The sequence below is a fragment of the Oncorhynchus masou genome, chromosome 3, assembly GCF_036934945.1.
Source record: "Oncorhynchus masou masou isolate Uvic2021 chromosome 3, UVic_Omas_1.1, whole genome shotgun sequence".
NCBI classification, from domain to species: domain Eukaryota; kingdom Metazoa; phylum Chordata; class Actinopteri; order Salmoniformes; family Salmonidae; genus Oncorhynchus; species Oncorhynchus masou.
In genome coordinates, this window is record NC_088214.1 from 15,278,008 (window position 1) to 15,295,290 (window position 17,283).

Sequence of the window (17,283 nt, forward strand, 5' to 3'; positions counted from 1 at the left end):
CACAGCCAATTGATTCATTACACAATGGCTATTGGCTACATTCGCCTCCAGCACAGCCAATTGATTCATTACACAATGGCTATTGGCTACATTCGCCTCCAGCACAGCCAATTGATTCATTACACAATGGCTATTGGCTACATTCGCCTCCAGCACAGCCAATTGATTCATTACACAATGGCTATTGGCTACATTCGCCTCCAGCACAGCCAATTGATTCATTACACAATGGCTATTGGCTACATTCGCTTCCAGCACAGCCAATTGATTCATTACACAATGGCTATTGGCTACATTCGCCTCCAGCACAGCCAATTGATTCATTACACAATGGCTATTGGCTACATTCGCCTCCAGCACAGCCAATTGATTCATTACACAATGGCTATTGGCATCATGTGAAAAGGTCACACTGCTCTATGGAGAACACTTAAAAGACCACTAGTGACTGATGGATCTGTCATAGATATTAAACACACAAACACGCACTCGAATACACACACAGGCAAACAAAAACACACATGAGCACACACACAAACAAAAACACGCATACAAACACGCATACACACAATCATGCACGCACGAAACACAACGTGAACAAACACACACGTGTGCCCTCGCACATACACACACGCACACACTCCCAGGGGTCTGTGTAGTAATTGGTATGCTCTCTCATCCTGTCAGGTCTGGGTTTGGTTGTCCCCTAATGTGGAGCATAGGACAGTAAAACAACACCAGAGACCAGTCAGCTAAAGATCCTCTGTGACCCCTGATCTGTGAACCCTGATTTGTGACCCCTGATCTGTGACCCCTGATCTGTGATCACAGATGGGTCAGTGTGTGTGTGTGTGTGTGTGTGTGTGTTTTGTGTGTGTGTGCAAGGAACCATAGAGTAAAAAATAAGTGGGAAAAGGAAAAATGGGATAGAGAGAGAGAGAGCAGCTGGATAATAGAGGGATGTATATAGTGATGGTGAATCGGCAGAGAGAGAGCAGCTGGATGATAGAGGGACGTATATAGTGATGGTGAATAGACAGAGAGAGAGCAGCTGGATGATAGAGGGATGTATATAGTGATGGTAAATAGACAGAGAGAGCAGCTGGATGATAGAGGGATGTATATAGTGATGGTGAATAGACAGACAGAGAGCAGTGGATAATAGAGGGATGTATATAGTGATGGTGAATAGACAGAGAGAGAGCAGCTGGATGATAGAGGGACGTATATAGTGATGGTGAATAGACAGAGAGAGAGCAGCTGGATGATAGAGGGATGTATATAGTGATGGTAAATAGACAGAGAGAGCAGCTGGATGATAGAGGGATGTATATAGTGATGGTGAATAGACAGAGAGAGAGCAGCTGGATAATAGAGGGATGTATATAGTGATGGTGAATAGACAGAGAGAGAGCAGCTGGATAATAGAGGGATGTATATAGTGATGGTGAATATACAGAGAGAGAGAGAGCAGCTGGATGATAGAGGGATGTATATAGTGATGGTGAATAGACAGAGTGAGAGCAGCTGAATGATAGAGGGATATGTAGAGTTATGGTGAATAGACAGAGAGAGAGCAGCTGGATGATAGAGGGATGTATATAGTGATGGTGAATAGACAGAGTGAGAGCAGCTGAATGATAGAGGGATATGTAGAGTTATGGTGAATAGACAGAGAGAGAGCAGCTGGATGATAGAGGGATGTGTATAGTTATGGTGAATAGACAGAGAGAGAACAGCTGGATAATAGAGGGATGTATATAGTGATGGTGAATAGACAGAGAGAGAGAGAGAGAGAGAGCAGCTGGATAAAGAGGGATGTATATAGTTATAGTGAATAGACAGAGAGAGAGCAGCTGTATGATAGAGGGATGTATATAGTGATGGTGAATAGACAGAGAGAGAGCAGTGGATAATAGAGGGATGTATATAGTGATGGTGAATAGAGAGAGAGAGAGCAGTGGATAATAGAGGGATGTATATAGTGATGGTGAATAGACAGAGAAAGAGCAGTGGATAATAGAGGGATGTATATAGTGATGGTGAATAGACAGAGAGAGAGCAGTGGATAATAGAGGGATGTATATAGTGATGGTGAATAGACAGAGAGAGAGCAGTGGATAATAGAGGGATGTATATAGTGATGGTGAATAGACAGACAGAGAGCAGCTGGATACGTGCATATAGAGAAAGATGGTAATTAAATCTAATGGCAGTAACATAGACTGACAGCGGTGAGGGCCAGTGCATTAAGGGGTTTAACATAGGCCAGGAGTCACTGACTTCTCCTCTCTCACAAGACTACATTATCCTACTGAAGGGAATACACACACACACACGCACGCACGCACACACACACACACACACACACACACACACACACACACACACACACACACACACACACACACACACACACACACACACACACACACACACACACACACACACACACACACACACACACACACACAGAGTATAGAAACTATGACACCTTGGTTGATGGTTTTCACCATTTGTGAGAACATTATTTTGGAAGCTATATGCTGATGCCACCAGTCTGTTTGACTTGTGGTATCAGGTTATTTTGTACTTTCAGAACAGGCATGGTAGGAATCCTTAATGAATGGTGGGATTAATGTGGAGAGGAATACATGAGAATGTTGGAGCTGTCAGACTCCTCCCCTCTATGACAATAAGACCAAAAGAAGAGGAGAGAGGAGGATCCTGACCAAATATGAAAATATGAATTAAAAGTTATGGGAATAGAGTAGAGGAACCGGTCCAGATGTGGAATCGAAGAGTAAAAAGCAGCAAATATGAAATGTTATCTTACTCACTAACCAGGTTTCCATCAAACCTTTTTATACGAGTGATGTACGTGTTAGGCTCGATGGAAACAGAAATGTTTTCGGTAAAGGTGGGATCTTTTTGTGTCAATAAAATGAAATATGCCCCAAAATAATAATACCACATTTCCTCCCCAATTCCGTGGTATCCAATTGGTAGTTACAGTCTTGTTTCCACTCTGCACCTCCCGCACAGACTCGGGAGAGGCGGAGTTTGAGAGCCATGCATCCTCCGAAACACAACCTAACCAAGCCCCACTGCTTCTTCACACACTGCCCACTTAACCCAGAAGCCAGCCACACCAGTGTATAAGAGGAAACACAGAACACCTGGCGACCATGTCAATGTGCACTGCCCCCAGCCCCCCACAGGAGTCGCTAGTGCGCGATGGGACAAGGACATCCCTGCAGGCCAAACCCTACCCTAAAATGGACGACACCTGGCCAATTGTGCTACACCCGGTGGGTCTCCCGATCGCTGCCGGCTGTGACAGAGCGTGGACTCGAACCCAGAAGCTCTAGTGGCACAGCTAATACTGTGAAGCAGTGTCTTAGACCACAGTGCCACTCAGGAGGCCGATGTAAACACTTTTATTTAAAAAAATGTAATATAGTGAGGAGAACAAGTATTTGATACACTGCCGATTTTGCAGGTTTTCCTACTTACAAAGCATGTAGAGGTCTGTAATTTTTATCATAGGTACACTTCAACTGTGAGAGACGGAATCTAAACAAAAATCCAGAAAATCACATTGTATGATTTTTAAGTAATTCATTTGCATTTTTTGCATGACATAAGTGTTTGATACATCAGACAAGCAGAACTTAATATTTGGTTCAGAAACCTTTGTTTGCAATTACAGAGATCATACGTTTCCTGTAGTTCTTGACCAGGTTTGCACACACTGCAGCAGGGATTTTGGCCCACTCCTCCATACAGACCTTCTCCAGATCCTTCAGGTTTAAGGGCTGTCGCTGGGCAATACGGACTCTCAGCTCCCTCCAAAGATTTTCTATTGGGTTCAAGTCTGGCTAGGCCACTCCAGGACCTTGAGATGCTTCTTACGGAGCCACTCCTTAGTTGCCCTGGCTGTGTGTTTCAGGTCATTGTCATGCTGGAAGACCCAGCCACGACCCATCTTCAATGCTCTTACTGTGGGAAGGAGGTTGTTGACCAAGATCACGCGATACATGGCCCCATCCATCCTCCCCTCAATACGTTGCAGTCATCCTGTCCCCTTTGCAGAAAAACATCCCCAAAGAATGATGTTTCCACCTCCATGCTTCATGGTTGGGATGGTGTTCTTGGGGTTGTACTCATCCTTCTTCTTCCTCCAAACACGGCGAGTGGAGTTTAGACCAAAAAGCTCTATTTTTGTCTCATCAGACCACATGACATTCTCCCATTCCTGCAGACGGGCCTGGACATGCGCTGGCTTGAGCAGGGGGACATTGCGTGCACTGCAGGATTTTAATCCATGACGGCGTAGTGTGTTACTAATGGTTTTCTTTGAGACTGTGGTCCCAGCTCTCTTCAGGTCATTGACCAGGTCCTGCCATGTAGTTCTGGGCTGATCCCTCACCTTCCTCATGATCATTGATGCCCCACGAGGTGGGATCTTGCAAGGAGCCCCAGACCGAGGGTGATTGACAGTCATCTTGAACTTCTTCCATTTTCTAATAATTGCGCCAACAGTTGTTGCCTTCTCACCAAGCTGCTTGCTTATTGTCCTGTAGCCCATCCCAGCCTTGTGCAGGTCTACAATTTTATCCCTGATGTCCTTACATAGCTCTCTGGTCTTGGCCATTGTGGAGAGGTTGGAGTCTGTTTGATTGAGTGTGTGGACAGGTGTCTTTTATACAGGTAACGAGTTCAAACAGGTGCAGTTAATACAGGTAATGAGTGGAGAACAGGAGGGATTCTTAATGAAAAAGTAACCCGTCTCTGATTACCGGAACTCTTACTGGTTGGTAGGTGATCAAATACTTATGTCATGCAATTAAATGCTAATGTCACGGTTTTCTAATGGTGAAGGAGAGTCGGACCAAACTGCAGCGCGTATATTGTGATCCATGTTTATTTACACAACGTAACACGAATCCAAAACACAAACTCTACAAAACAATAAACGTAGTGAAAACCGAAACAGCCTTAACTAGTGCAAACTAACACAGACTAAGGACATCAAGACACTCAGGACAATCACCCACGACAAACTCAAAGAATATGGCTGCCTAAATATGGTTCCCAATCAGAGACAACGATAAGCACCTGCCTCTGATTGAGAACCACTCCAGACAGCCATAGACTTTGCTAGATAACCCCACTAGCTACAATCCCAAATACATACACACCAAAACCCCAAGACAAAACACACCACAATACAAAAACTCCATGCCACACCCTGGCCTGACCCAATACATGAAGAAAAACACAAAATACTTAGACCAGGGTGTGACAGCTAATTAATTACTTAAAAATCATACAATGTGATTTTCTGGATTTTTGTTTTAGATTCCGTCTTTCACAGTTGAAGTGTACCTATGATAAAAATTACAGACTGTTACATGCTTTGTACGTAGGAAAACCTGCAAAATCGGCAGTGTATCAAATACTGTAATTATCATATGGAAGTAATTTTGGAGTCACATGATGACATGTTGTATGTTCCTCCCATTACAACTTTTGGGGAAAACTTTCAGTTTATTAAGCTACAGATGAAATAAGTTCAAATTAACTTCACAGGGTGGTCAAAATATAAGGTCAGGAGGTTGACACTCCTTTCCACATAAAAATGATCTCGCTCCTTTATCCATAATAATCTCATCTTGTAGGCTATACACACACTCTATCTGCGTGCTGGCACACATGCTATATAACACAACCATTTTTTGAGAGAAAATAAAAAATGCAATGGAAACCCATTTAACTAGCATTTTTTATTCGGTAAATGGGAATCTAACTGCAAAATGTATTTGTATGTGCATTACGTCATCACAAACAGCTTTTTATCCGCAACAAGTACATTTTATGGAAACATCTCTGGTGGGAAAATGCGCATTTAGTTTTTGATGCAGATGTTAGAATATTTGCATGAAAATCTGTCACCAATTGGATGGAACAATCTAGAAGAAAAAGAAACACACACCTATTTAGGCGAGGTGCTGACTAGCGGAGTAGAAAACTTGAAAATAATAGAGAGCCGCACACTCTAGGAGCTCAGATGCAAAAATGTAATTACCAACGTTTCGACAGCCAAGCTGTCTTCATCAGAGTATAATCACAAACACTGTGGGATGACTCGTTTATATAGTGTCAAAAGACACAGGTGTCTGTAATCATGGCCAAGAGTGGCCTAATATCATTGGTTAATTATCAAATATTAAAATGGCATACAAAGAACAGCATACAAACAACAAATGGATCGCATACGATCATAATGTCATTTTAGACTACACAAGCTTACAAACAATTACAATGGCAAAATCACAATAATCACAAGAATGGCTTCAGATCAAAGTCTACGTTGAGACCGAAGGGAACAAGGGTCTTTAAGTTAAAGATCCAGACAGCCTCTCGTTTTAACAATAAATTATCAAGGTCACCCCCTCTCCTAGGGAGGGTGACATGTTCAATGCCAATAGGATGGAAACCTAGCTACTGTTTCCTAGCTACCTAGCTATTGTTACCTAGTTACGTAGCTACTGTTACCTAGCTACCTAGCTAATGAGCTGTGTTGGGGGAAAATAAAGATAGAAGCCGCTGAGTAGCCGATGAGAAGACTTTAAGAAGCTAGTAGCCCATTTTACATGCTATAAATAATGCACTATATTATAACATACAACATAGACATAGCTTTATAACTCATCCTACATGTAACCCCATTCACTGAGCATTATACACAGACTGTAAATGGCGTAATAAGCAGCGCTGCACTGCATGGTGCCTCATATGATATGCTCACACACTTCTCCATCGGTATTCACAGGGAAGTGTTAGAGATGTTTCTTTAATGGGGCATTAGCATAGATAGCCCTGGGAGAAGTGTGTCACCTGCATCTACACACACTCACACACACACACACACACACACACACACACACACACACACACACACACACACACACACACACACACACACACACACACACACACACACACACACACACACACACACACACACACACACACACACACACACACACACACACACACACACACACACACACACACACACACACACACACACACACACACACACACACACACACACACACACACACACTTACCAGACTCAACACCACAGCATTGCTGTTTCAAACATGTGTAGAATAAATTCTCCGGCATGAGCTCTGTCTCCTGCTGTCTTGTCATTCTTCTAATCCAAATTTGCGCTGACTGATCAACAGAGTGTCAAGTTACTTTTCAGTGTGTTCTCATAAAATCTGAAGTCGCCATGCAAAAGTAAAAAGTAGTTAGAGAGCTGCACATGGTATACTATGCAACAATTTTGGCTGATAATTTTAGAAAGAGAGGGTCCAGTTTCGGTCACGCAGTAGCACAAGCTCAGAAGATAGATGGGGGGGCAATCAATTCACATATGGTATCAAGGGCACAGTTGGGGGCAGAGGGAGGTATATAGCAAGCGGCAACATTGAGAGACTTGTTTCTTAAAATGTATATTTTTAGAAGTAGATGCTTGAATTGTAGTGTACAGACAAAGGTAAGGTAGGATGTGAGTACATTGGAGGTAAACCTAGGCATTGAGTAATGATGAGAGAGATATAGTCTATAGAGACGTTTAAACCAGGTGACGTCATTGCATATGTAGCAGGTGGAACAACATGGTTGGTTAAGGCATATTGAGCAGGGCTCGAGGCTATACAGTGAAATAAGGCAACAATCGCTAATCAGGACAGTAATGGACGAGGCATATTGATATCAGAGAGAGGCATGCGTAGCCAAGTGAACATATGGGTCCAGTGATTGGTTGGACTGACTGGGAACACGGCGATTCAGACAGTTAGCAGGCCGATGGTAACACGCTAACAGTTAGTAGGCCAGGGCTAAACGAGCTAGCAGTTAGCAGACCGGGTTAGCAAGCAATCAGTTAGTAGGGGCAGAACGGGGCAGGCAAGCTAGCAGGCAAGCTAGCAGTTAGCAGCCCGGGGCTAGCAAGTTAGCCTATGGGGGACGTTGATAGACCAGTCGTGGAGTTAGTAGGGTTCCAAGTAAATCTAGGTAGCTAGCAGGCCTAGCAGGTTAGCAGAATGGGCCCTCAGCGGACGTAGAAGGGGTCCGGATATTGTAGCCCGGGAGTGGACTTCGGAGGTAGCACAGCTTCAGGCTAATTGGTGCTTGCTCCAGGATGGAAACGCTAGCCATGGTTAGCTAGTTGCGAAGATCCAGATGAAAATGTTCAGAGTTTGCGGTAGGATTCCGGGGATATGGAGAGAAATAGGTCCGCTATGCTCTGGTTTGAGTCACGTTGTTCGAACTGGCGAGAGCTTTCCAAGCTAAAGGACCATGCTTGAAAAACAAGTGTTTCTGAGCTTAATTCTGAGCTTAATTCAATATTACACAGGTAAGCTCACAGTTAAATGAATCAGAAATACAGACAGGCTCTATATTCTGAGCTATTGTGTAAAACCCACCACCATCTGTTGTTATGTTGGTCACCTTACCAAAAGAGGATGTTATTATGATTAGTTTTTAGGAAATACAGGCATGCTCAACATCACTACAAGAAAAAACAGCTCAATCAAGTCTAATATTCTTGTAAGTATAAAAGCAAAGCTTTAATAAAAAATGTAATAAAAAATGTAATTTAAAAAAAGCATGAACAAGTAGTGTAATGGAATAATGTCTTACTGTGGTGGGTGAAGAATCCAAACTTTTACTTGTATTGGATTGTGGAAGCACCTCCTCTAAGAGTATGAATTAGGCTGTTTGAGAAGGTTTGAATCCTAAGCAACCTGCCTACACATAGTTCACATAGTTTGAAGTACAATACCAACATAGCTACTGTAGTAGGTCAAAGCTGTGTGCTGGAAAACCTTGGTAGAGCATTGCTGGAATAGGCATTCTGGTGCTCATGGGAATTTCCTTCATTTTTTGGCTTCTGACCAATACCTATTCTCACTTAAAACATAATTTTTTGTTTTGAATATACTGACACTACCATTCTGTTTGAGTGGGGTTTGTCAGAGGTTATCTAGTTCTTTCAGAACAGGAATAGTACACGCAGGAATCCTTGACAGGCAGTGACTGGCTTTATATGACACAGATGTGGATCAAGCTTCAGCTTTACATTTCTTCACAGTAAAGGTGACACGATGAGTCTTCCATTATACCACACATGTGAGACTGTGACTGTTCACACATATCAGTGTGCAGAGTGTAGTGTGGGTTGACATGCATGTGTGTGTGCGTGAAAGAAAAATAAGACTTCAGGTGAGAAATAAGAAATATTAGCCTATTTATTACAGCGACATGAATGACTTTAGAATGAGTACACTCTGAACAAGCGCATATAAATCTGCCATGATGAAACATGATGTGACCAAGGTCAGGAAGGAAGAGAGATCAGAGAGAGAGAGAGAGAGAGAACAATCTCACAAGTAATCAGTTTGGGAACATTTAAAAAAAAAACAGCCTAGCTTGGGGTAGAAGCCTCTCCCAGCACAGATCTAGGATCAGCTTACTATTCCCATATCCTAACATTAACTGTTAGAGGGGAAACACAAACTGACATGGGATCAGTGTCTAGGTACAACTCCAAGTGAAAGGGTTCAGAGCCTGGCTGAGAATCAGGGGTTAGGTTTTATGGGTCAAAGTTTATGACCTCTGGTTGGGGATGGGCAAGCTTACCAAAGGAGGACAATGTCAAAATGTGTAAAGTACCAAAGTTATGAGTACTGACAGACTGGTAAACATTCATCAGCCAACCACATATTTTCTAAATCTGAACGGAAGGAGGAAAATGCTGCTGTCCTTTGTTGAACCTTTTAACGAATTGATGACAGCACAAAAGGATGCTGGCAATTCAATCCATTTAACGGTAATGAAATACATCATCATCTGCTCGTACATCATTATCTGAGACCCCTCCAGGAAAGACAAAGGTTCATTTAGTTGTTGGATTTTTTCATCTACATCATGTTGTGTGTTTGTGTCTGTGTGGGAGACATTGGAACCACTTGAAATAGCTTCTGGATATAAAGGTTCTCTGCTGTAAATTCACCACCTAGCTTACACAGGTAAACCCACAAGTATAATTATTGAACCAAAACAGAACAATTTATTCTCTAATGTACTTTTCATTACAGTATCCAATAAACAGGTGGTAGACCTACCCTACCCTAATTCAATGTCTATTCCACATTGGTTCAACGTAATTCCGTTAAAATGACGTGGAAACAATGTGGATTCAACCGGTGTGTGCCCAGTGGGACAGCAACAGTACAGAGTTTAGGAATAATAACAGAGGTGCTAAAAGTTGGGGTGTTTTCAGTTCAAAAAGCAGATGTTTTCTGTGACGTCACCTCGGGGAAAGAGATGAATGCTGTATACAGGCGTCATAACTCCGCCTCCACAGGGAGGGGGGGGGGGGACAGAAAAGAAAGGTAGCACAGTAAATAAGGCATCTAACTTTTATCATCATCGGGTCGTCCGCCCGAGGGTAAACTGCACCCCCTGTTACCGGTCAATCAGAGGCCGGACCTTAATACTCATGCTACGCAAAGTACATTCCATAGATCAGGTCAACCAATCACACGCTGCCTCATCTCCTATGATCCTCCTTCAGAATAAAAGTATATAATCACCATCATTATCAACGTAATCATCATCATCATCACCATTATTGTGACAAACATTTTAGAGTTTCAAATCAACACTGTACATATTTTACATTATGGTACATTGGTATTTACTGTATGTTGCTGTGTTTGTAGTCCTGTCAGGTAGTAGAATAACACTGTTATCATGAACACATACATACAGCGGTACAGTGCACGACGATGACAATTTTCAAACTAAACCGTTAACCAGGTTTTCAAGGATAACGCCACTGTTCCCTTCCCAAATCAGGGGGATGTTGGTTTTGATATGCAGTAAATGTTGTTCTGTTGAGTACAGAACACTGATGTGTTTTACTTATCCAGGAAATTAGGTTAGCAGGCCTTGACTCATAGATTTGGAAGCAGTTGAAATCACTGAACAGAGATGGTTAGCACAAACTGTGACTGAACCCAAATTAATCACTGAACAGAGATGGTTAGCACAAACTGTGACTGAACCCATATTAATCACTGAACAGAGATAGTTAGCACAAACTGTGACTAAACCCATATTAGTCACTGAACAGAGGTGGTTAGCACAAACTGTGACTGAACCCAAATTAATCACTGAACAGAGATGGTTAGCACAAACTGTGACTGAACCCATATTAATCACTGAACAGAGATAGTTAGCACAAACTGTGACTGAACCCATATTAATCACTGAACAGAGATGGTTTGCACAAACTGTGACTGAACCCATATTAATCACTGAACAGAGGTGGTTTGCACAAACTGTGATTGAATCCATAATAATAACTGAACAGAGATGGTTAGCACAAACTGTGACTAAACCCATATTAATCACTGAACAGAGGTGGTTAGCACAAACTGTCACTGAACCCATATTAATCACTGAACAGAGGTGGTTTGCACAAACTGTGATTGAATCCATAATAATAACTGAACAGAGATGGTTAGCACAAACTGTGACTAAACCCATATTAGTCACTGAACAGAGATGGTTAGCACAAACTGTGACTAAACCCATATTAGTCACTGAACAGAGGTGGTTAGCACAAACTGTGACTAAACCCATATTAGTTACTGAACAGAGGTGGTTAGCACAAACTGTTACTAAACCCATATTAGTTACTGAACAGAGGTGGTTAGCACAGACTGTGACTAAACCCATATTAGTCACTGAACAGAGGTGGTTAGCACAAACTGTGACTAATCCCATATTAGTCACTGAACAGAGGTGGTTTGCACAAACAGTGACTGTACCCATATTAGTCACTGAACAGAGATGGTTAGCACAAACTGTGACTAAACCCATATTAGTCACTGAACAGAGGTGGTTTGCACAAACAGTGACTGAACCCATATTAGTCACTGAACAGAGGTGGTTAACACAAACTGTCACTGAACCCATATTAGTCACTGAACAGAGGTGGTTAACACAATTTGTGACTGAACCCATATTAGTCACTGAACAGAGATGGTTAGCACCAACTGTGACTGAACCCATATTAGTCACTGAACAGAGGTGGTTAACACAATCTGTGACTAAGCCCACATTAATCACTGAACAGAGGTGGTTAGCACAAACTGTGACTAAACCCATATTAGTCACTGAACAGAGGTGGTTAACACAAACTGTCACTGAACCCATATTAGTCACTGAACAGAGGTGGTTAACACAATCTGTGACTGAACCCATATTAGTCACTGAACAGAGGTGGTTAACACAAACTGTGACTAAGTCCACATTAATCAGGGGTGAAATGAGGCAAAAACCACCACTCACCTCACTCAAGTCAAGTCTACCTCACAACCAATCCTGCTTGTCTGACATGGCCCAGCATATCAGAGCAATACTAACTATACATGGAGAAACATCTGAGAAACAGATATACATTGCAAACAGTGTCAACTTCACAGATCATCTACTTTGCTCTTCTTCTGTCACAAAGGCAAACTCTAGGAGAAAATGTACTAACACTGTATTGAACTGCAGGTTTCTGACTAACTGCAACCTATCGGTAGCTGCTGTAGGCTGTACTAAATGAAATCTGGCAGGGCATCTCATTCAAGTGAACTGTGTGAGTCTGGAAGTCGTGGCTATGGAAGACCTACATGTATCTATCCCTGGCCGAACACAACAGAAGTCTTCTGAGACCATGAATAGACATCCCCATCTCATGTTTTCACATCTTTCTATTTCTCCCTCATATCTCCCCCACACATCATGATTGGTCCTATAGCGTTGTGGGGAGGGGCTTAGAGAAAGAGGAGGGGCCTGACAACACATGCACCAGGAAGGAAAAGCACACCTGCATTGCCTGGCGATAACAACTTTACTTTCTAGACTGGCGGACTGACACACACCTCTTGTAAACGCTTATCTATACATATACAATATTGATCATGTGAATTATGTGGAAAATTAACAAAGCTAATCAAAAAATGAAAAAAGAAACAACCATAAAAACAACTGTACACAAAACTTCACAGACAATGTTGAGAATTATAATCAAATTTTCTTTTTTGTTATTTTTTAGCTTTGTTATTGTTGTTGTTGATATGGACAAAGATGTCTTGGTTGTAGCCTGGTATCTTAGGTTGCTGGGTTGCTAGGCCTCTGAAGGCGTGGACGGAAGCTGGAAGTGCCTACGCTATCAAAACATCCAGGACAGGTGGAATGATGAAACTACAAAGAGGAAATAAAGGAGCTAAGCGTAAATTACGGCTCCATCTCAGTGTCTTTGTATGGGGAAACCCAACCCAGAATGTCCATGTTGGCTCAATCTGAGTGTGTCTCAATGGGTAAACTCAGGGAAGAGCATCCATTTTGGCTTTTCCTCCCAGTGTGTCTCTATAGGGAAACTGTTATACTTGGACGTGGGTCCCCTGGGACTGAAGGATCTGGACACTGGAGATGATCTTTTTCTGGTGACCCGCCAAGGTCACATCCATCTTAACAAGCTCACTAGAAGAGAAGACAGAGGAAGAAGGGAGTTTACAAAATGACAAAATTGACAACAGACTCCTCTTTTCTCCAGCTCTGCCTACTCCTACTCTCTTTTCTCCAGCCCTAACCTCAGCCCCAGGCCAGCTCTGCCCATGTATCTCACCTGATGCTGATGTAGAGGACAGAGTCCAGGGTGACGTATCCAGCACTGGTGAAGTTCCCCTTGTACTGTCCCATCTTGATGGCATCCAGCCACTCCTCCATCGTACTCACACTGACCTCTGGAGTGGTTGGGTCTTCCCTGCTGGGCAAACAGGAGAGAATATACACATTCATTAAATAAGACAGTCCAGATACAGTACTAGTTCTAATAGTTTATTATGGATCTGACAGGGTGTGCGTGAAGACTGGGTCTACAGTGGTTCTGATTGTGCCTGTGGTTTTGTCCCATTGTAACTCACCATAATGAGCTGTTGGCCAGCTCTCGGAGACTGGCTGGGTCTCTGATCAGCTTATCCAGGGTGGTGACGATCTGGCCAAACTTAGGCCGTTCGCTGCGGCCCTTCTCCCAACACTCCAACATCAGCTGGTGGAGGACCACAGGACAGTCCATAGGGGCCGGAAGACGGTAACCCTCATCTATCGCTTTGATCACCTAGTGGGGGAAGAAATAAAAAATAGAGGAGGATTAGATGGCCCTTAGTCAATCACAGTAATCACCTACCGAGTATGGGAGATAAAGCCAACTGACTCCACCGAGCTTCTACGCCAAACCAACCCACGATTGACAAGAACAGCCATCAAGACAAATCATTGATGAATCATTACCATATCAGCTATACACCGACACTGTGCTTTATTATAATGAAACTACTCACATCCTGGTTGGACATCTCCCAGTAGGGTCTCTCTCCGTATGAGACCACCTCCCACATGACGATGCCGTAGCTCCACACATCACTGGCTGACGTGAACTTCCTGTAGGCAATAGCCTCTGGAGACGTCCATCGGATGGGGATCTTCCCTCCCTGGAAGGGTTAATAAGATGATCATAAAGGGTTAATAACACATTTAGAAAGGGTTAATAAAACATTGCTGAATGGCTGATACAATATATTTTTTTAAACAACTACAATTCATTCATTTCTACTTTGGCAAATGATTGAATTGAGTTGAAAGAGAGAGAACAATGGACGTTGTGGAGGCGTAGGTAGGAAAGCAAAGAACTGCATGGAAACACACAACAGAGTAGTCATATGGTTCTGCCTTATACTTTTTATTGATTAAAACCCTCAAACACAGAGCATCTCTTTCTATTCACACACCAACAGAGGGAACGCAGTAGTGCTTTGACTTCCTTCCTCCATCTCTCCCTTTTCACTCATCTTTCACAAGCCCTTTTTTACTTTGTTGTTCACAGGGAAAATAAAGATAAAAGAAGTGTTTATGAAGAGTTTATTTCCAAAGCTATATCCGACAATTTTTCACATTTGTGTTTTTTCACGAAAAATTATTGCTTCATGTATGTGTAAAATATTAGTGTTCTCAGATTTTTTATTAATACATTTCAGCTGTGTATTAAAAACATTTTTTGTTGCTGAATGCATATATATACATTGTAGCTGGAATGTAATGTTCGTATTCTGTACATTTGACTGTGATATGTGGTTGTCTCAACAAGCTATTTTAAGATTAATACATTAACTGTAAGTCGCTCTGGATAAGAGAATCTACAGTACCAGTCAAAAGTTTGGACAAACCTACTCATTCAAAGGTTTTTCATTATTTTTAATATTTTCTACATTGTAGAATAATAGTGGAGACATCAACACTATGAAATTACACATGGAATCACATAGCAATCAAAAAAGTGTTAAACAAATCAAAATAAATGTTATATTCTTCAAAGTAGCCACCCTTTGCATTGATGACAGCTTTGCACACCTTAGCATTCTCTCAACCAGTTTCATGAGTAATGATTTTCCAACAGTCTTGAAGGAGTTCCCACATATGTTGAGCACTTGTTGGCTGCTTTTCCTTCACTCTGTGGTCCAACTCATCCCAAACCATCTCAATTGGGTTGAGGTCAGGTGATTGTGAAGGCCAGATCATCTGATGTAGCACTCCATCACACTCCTTCTGTGTCAAATAGCCCTTACACAGCCTGGAGGTGGGTTTTGGGTCATTGTCCTGTTGAAAATCAAATGATAGTCCCAATAAGCGCAAACAAGATGGATGATGTATCGCTACAGAATTCTGTGGTAACCAAGCTGACTAAGTGTGCCTTGAATTCTAAATAAATCACAGGCAGTGTCACCAGCAAAGCACCCCCTCACTATCACTCCTCCTCCTCCATGCTTCACGATGGGAGCCACACTTGAGGAGACCATCCGTTCACCTACTCCGCATCTCACAAAGACACGGTGGTTGGAACCAAAAATCTCAAATTTGGACTCATCAGACCAAAGGACAGATTTCCACCGGTCTAATGTCCATTTCTCGTGTTTCTTGGCCCAAGCAAGTCTCTTCTTCTTATTTGTGTCCTTTAGTAGTGATTTATTTGCAGCAATTCAACCATGAAGGCCTGATTAACGCAGTCTCCTTTAACAGCCGATGTTTGAATGTGTCTGTTACTTGAACTCTGTGAAGCATTTATTTGGGCTGCAATCTGAGGTGAAGTTAACTCTAATGAACTTATCTTCTGCAGCTGAGGTAACTCTGGGTCTTCCTTCCCTGTGGCGGTTCTCATGAGAGCCAGTTTCATCATAGCGCTCGCAACTGCACTGAAATTTTCAGAATTGACTGACCTTCTTGTCTTAAAGTAATGATGGACTGTTGTTTATCTTTGCTTATTTGAGCTGTTCTTGCCATAATATAGACTTGGTATTTTACCAAATAGGGCTATCTTCCGTATGCCACCCCTACCTTGTCACATCACAACTGATTGGCTCAAAGGCATTAAGGAGTAAAGAAATTCCACAAATTAACTTTTAACAAGGCACACCAATTAATTGAAATACATTCCAGGTGACCAGTTTATGAAGCTGGTTGAGAATGCCAAGAGTATTCAAAGCTGTCATCAAGGAAAAGGTTGGCAACTTTGATGAATCTCAAATATAAAATATATTTGATTTGTTCAACACTTTTTTGGTTACTACATGATTCCATATGTGTTATTCCATAGTTTTGACGTCTTCACTAGTATTCTACAAAATAGTAAAAAATAAAGAAAAACCCTTGAATGAGTAGGTGTGTCCAAACTGTTGACTGGTACTGTCTGACGTTTAGCAAAAATACGTAACTACTTGTCTCTCTAAAATGAAACCATCAAGTGATGAAACTAAGTCTGTCATTGAACAACCTCATGCCATGAATAGATAGTGAAAAAGCAAACCAATCTCTGTTTAATCAATAAAAGCTAATTTACCAAAATTTCAGAAGATTTTAAGAAGATTTTTAGTTTCAGCAGAAAACAGGATTTTAAACGGCATTGGGGACTGTGTATAAGAAGGACACAGGAGACAGCATTAGGATGCCTGTTTGACTCCCTATGCAGATCACACCAGTATTTTAACATTCTTCTACTGCACTCCTATAGTCCCAGCTCTCTAGTCAAAGTCAAATGAAAGAGACAAAGTGAGCAGTCTCTATCCACAGTACATCTCTCCCTCTCTCCTC

General features: G+C 42.1%; 1 protein-coding gene across 2 annotated transcripts in view; it reads right to left on the minus strand.

Moving 5' to 3' along the window:
• Positions 1-9,315: 9,315 nt before the first annotated feature.
• The window catches only part of LOC135510981 (ephrin type-A receptor 3-like), a 209,480-nt gene continuing 201,512 nt past the window's right edge, over positions 9,316-17,283 (minus strand). The window contains exons 16-19 of one of the 2 annotated variants that reach the window (XM_064932384.1): positions 14,484-14,633; positions 14,067-14,260; positions 13,769-13,906; positions 9,316-13,623 (exon numbers count right to left, since the gene is read on the minus strand). In XM_064932384.1, the coding sequence (XP_064788456.1) occupies positions 13,524-13,623; positions 13,769-13,906; positions 14,067-14,260; positions 14,484-14,633 (582 nt within the window). In that variant the 3' untranslated portion in view covers positions 9,316-13,523. Of the gene's footprint in view, positions 13,624-13,768; positions 13,910-14,066; positions 14,261-14,483; positions 14,634-17,283 lie in introns of both variants that reach the window. The other variant, XM_064932376.1, reaches the window with a different exon arrangement.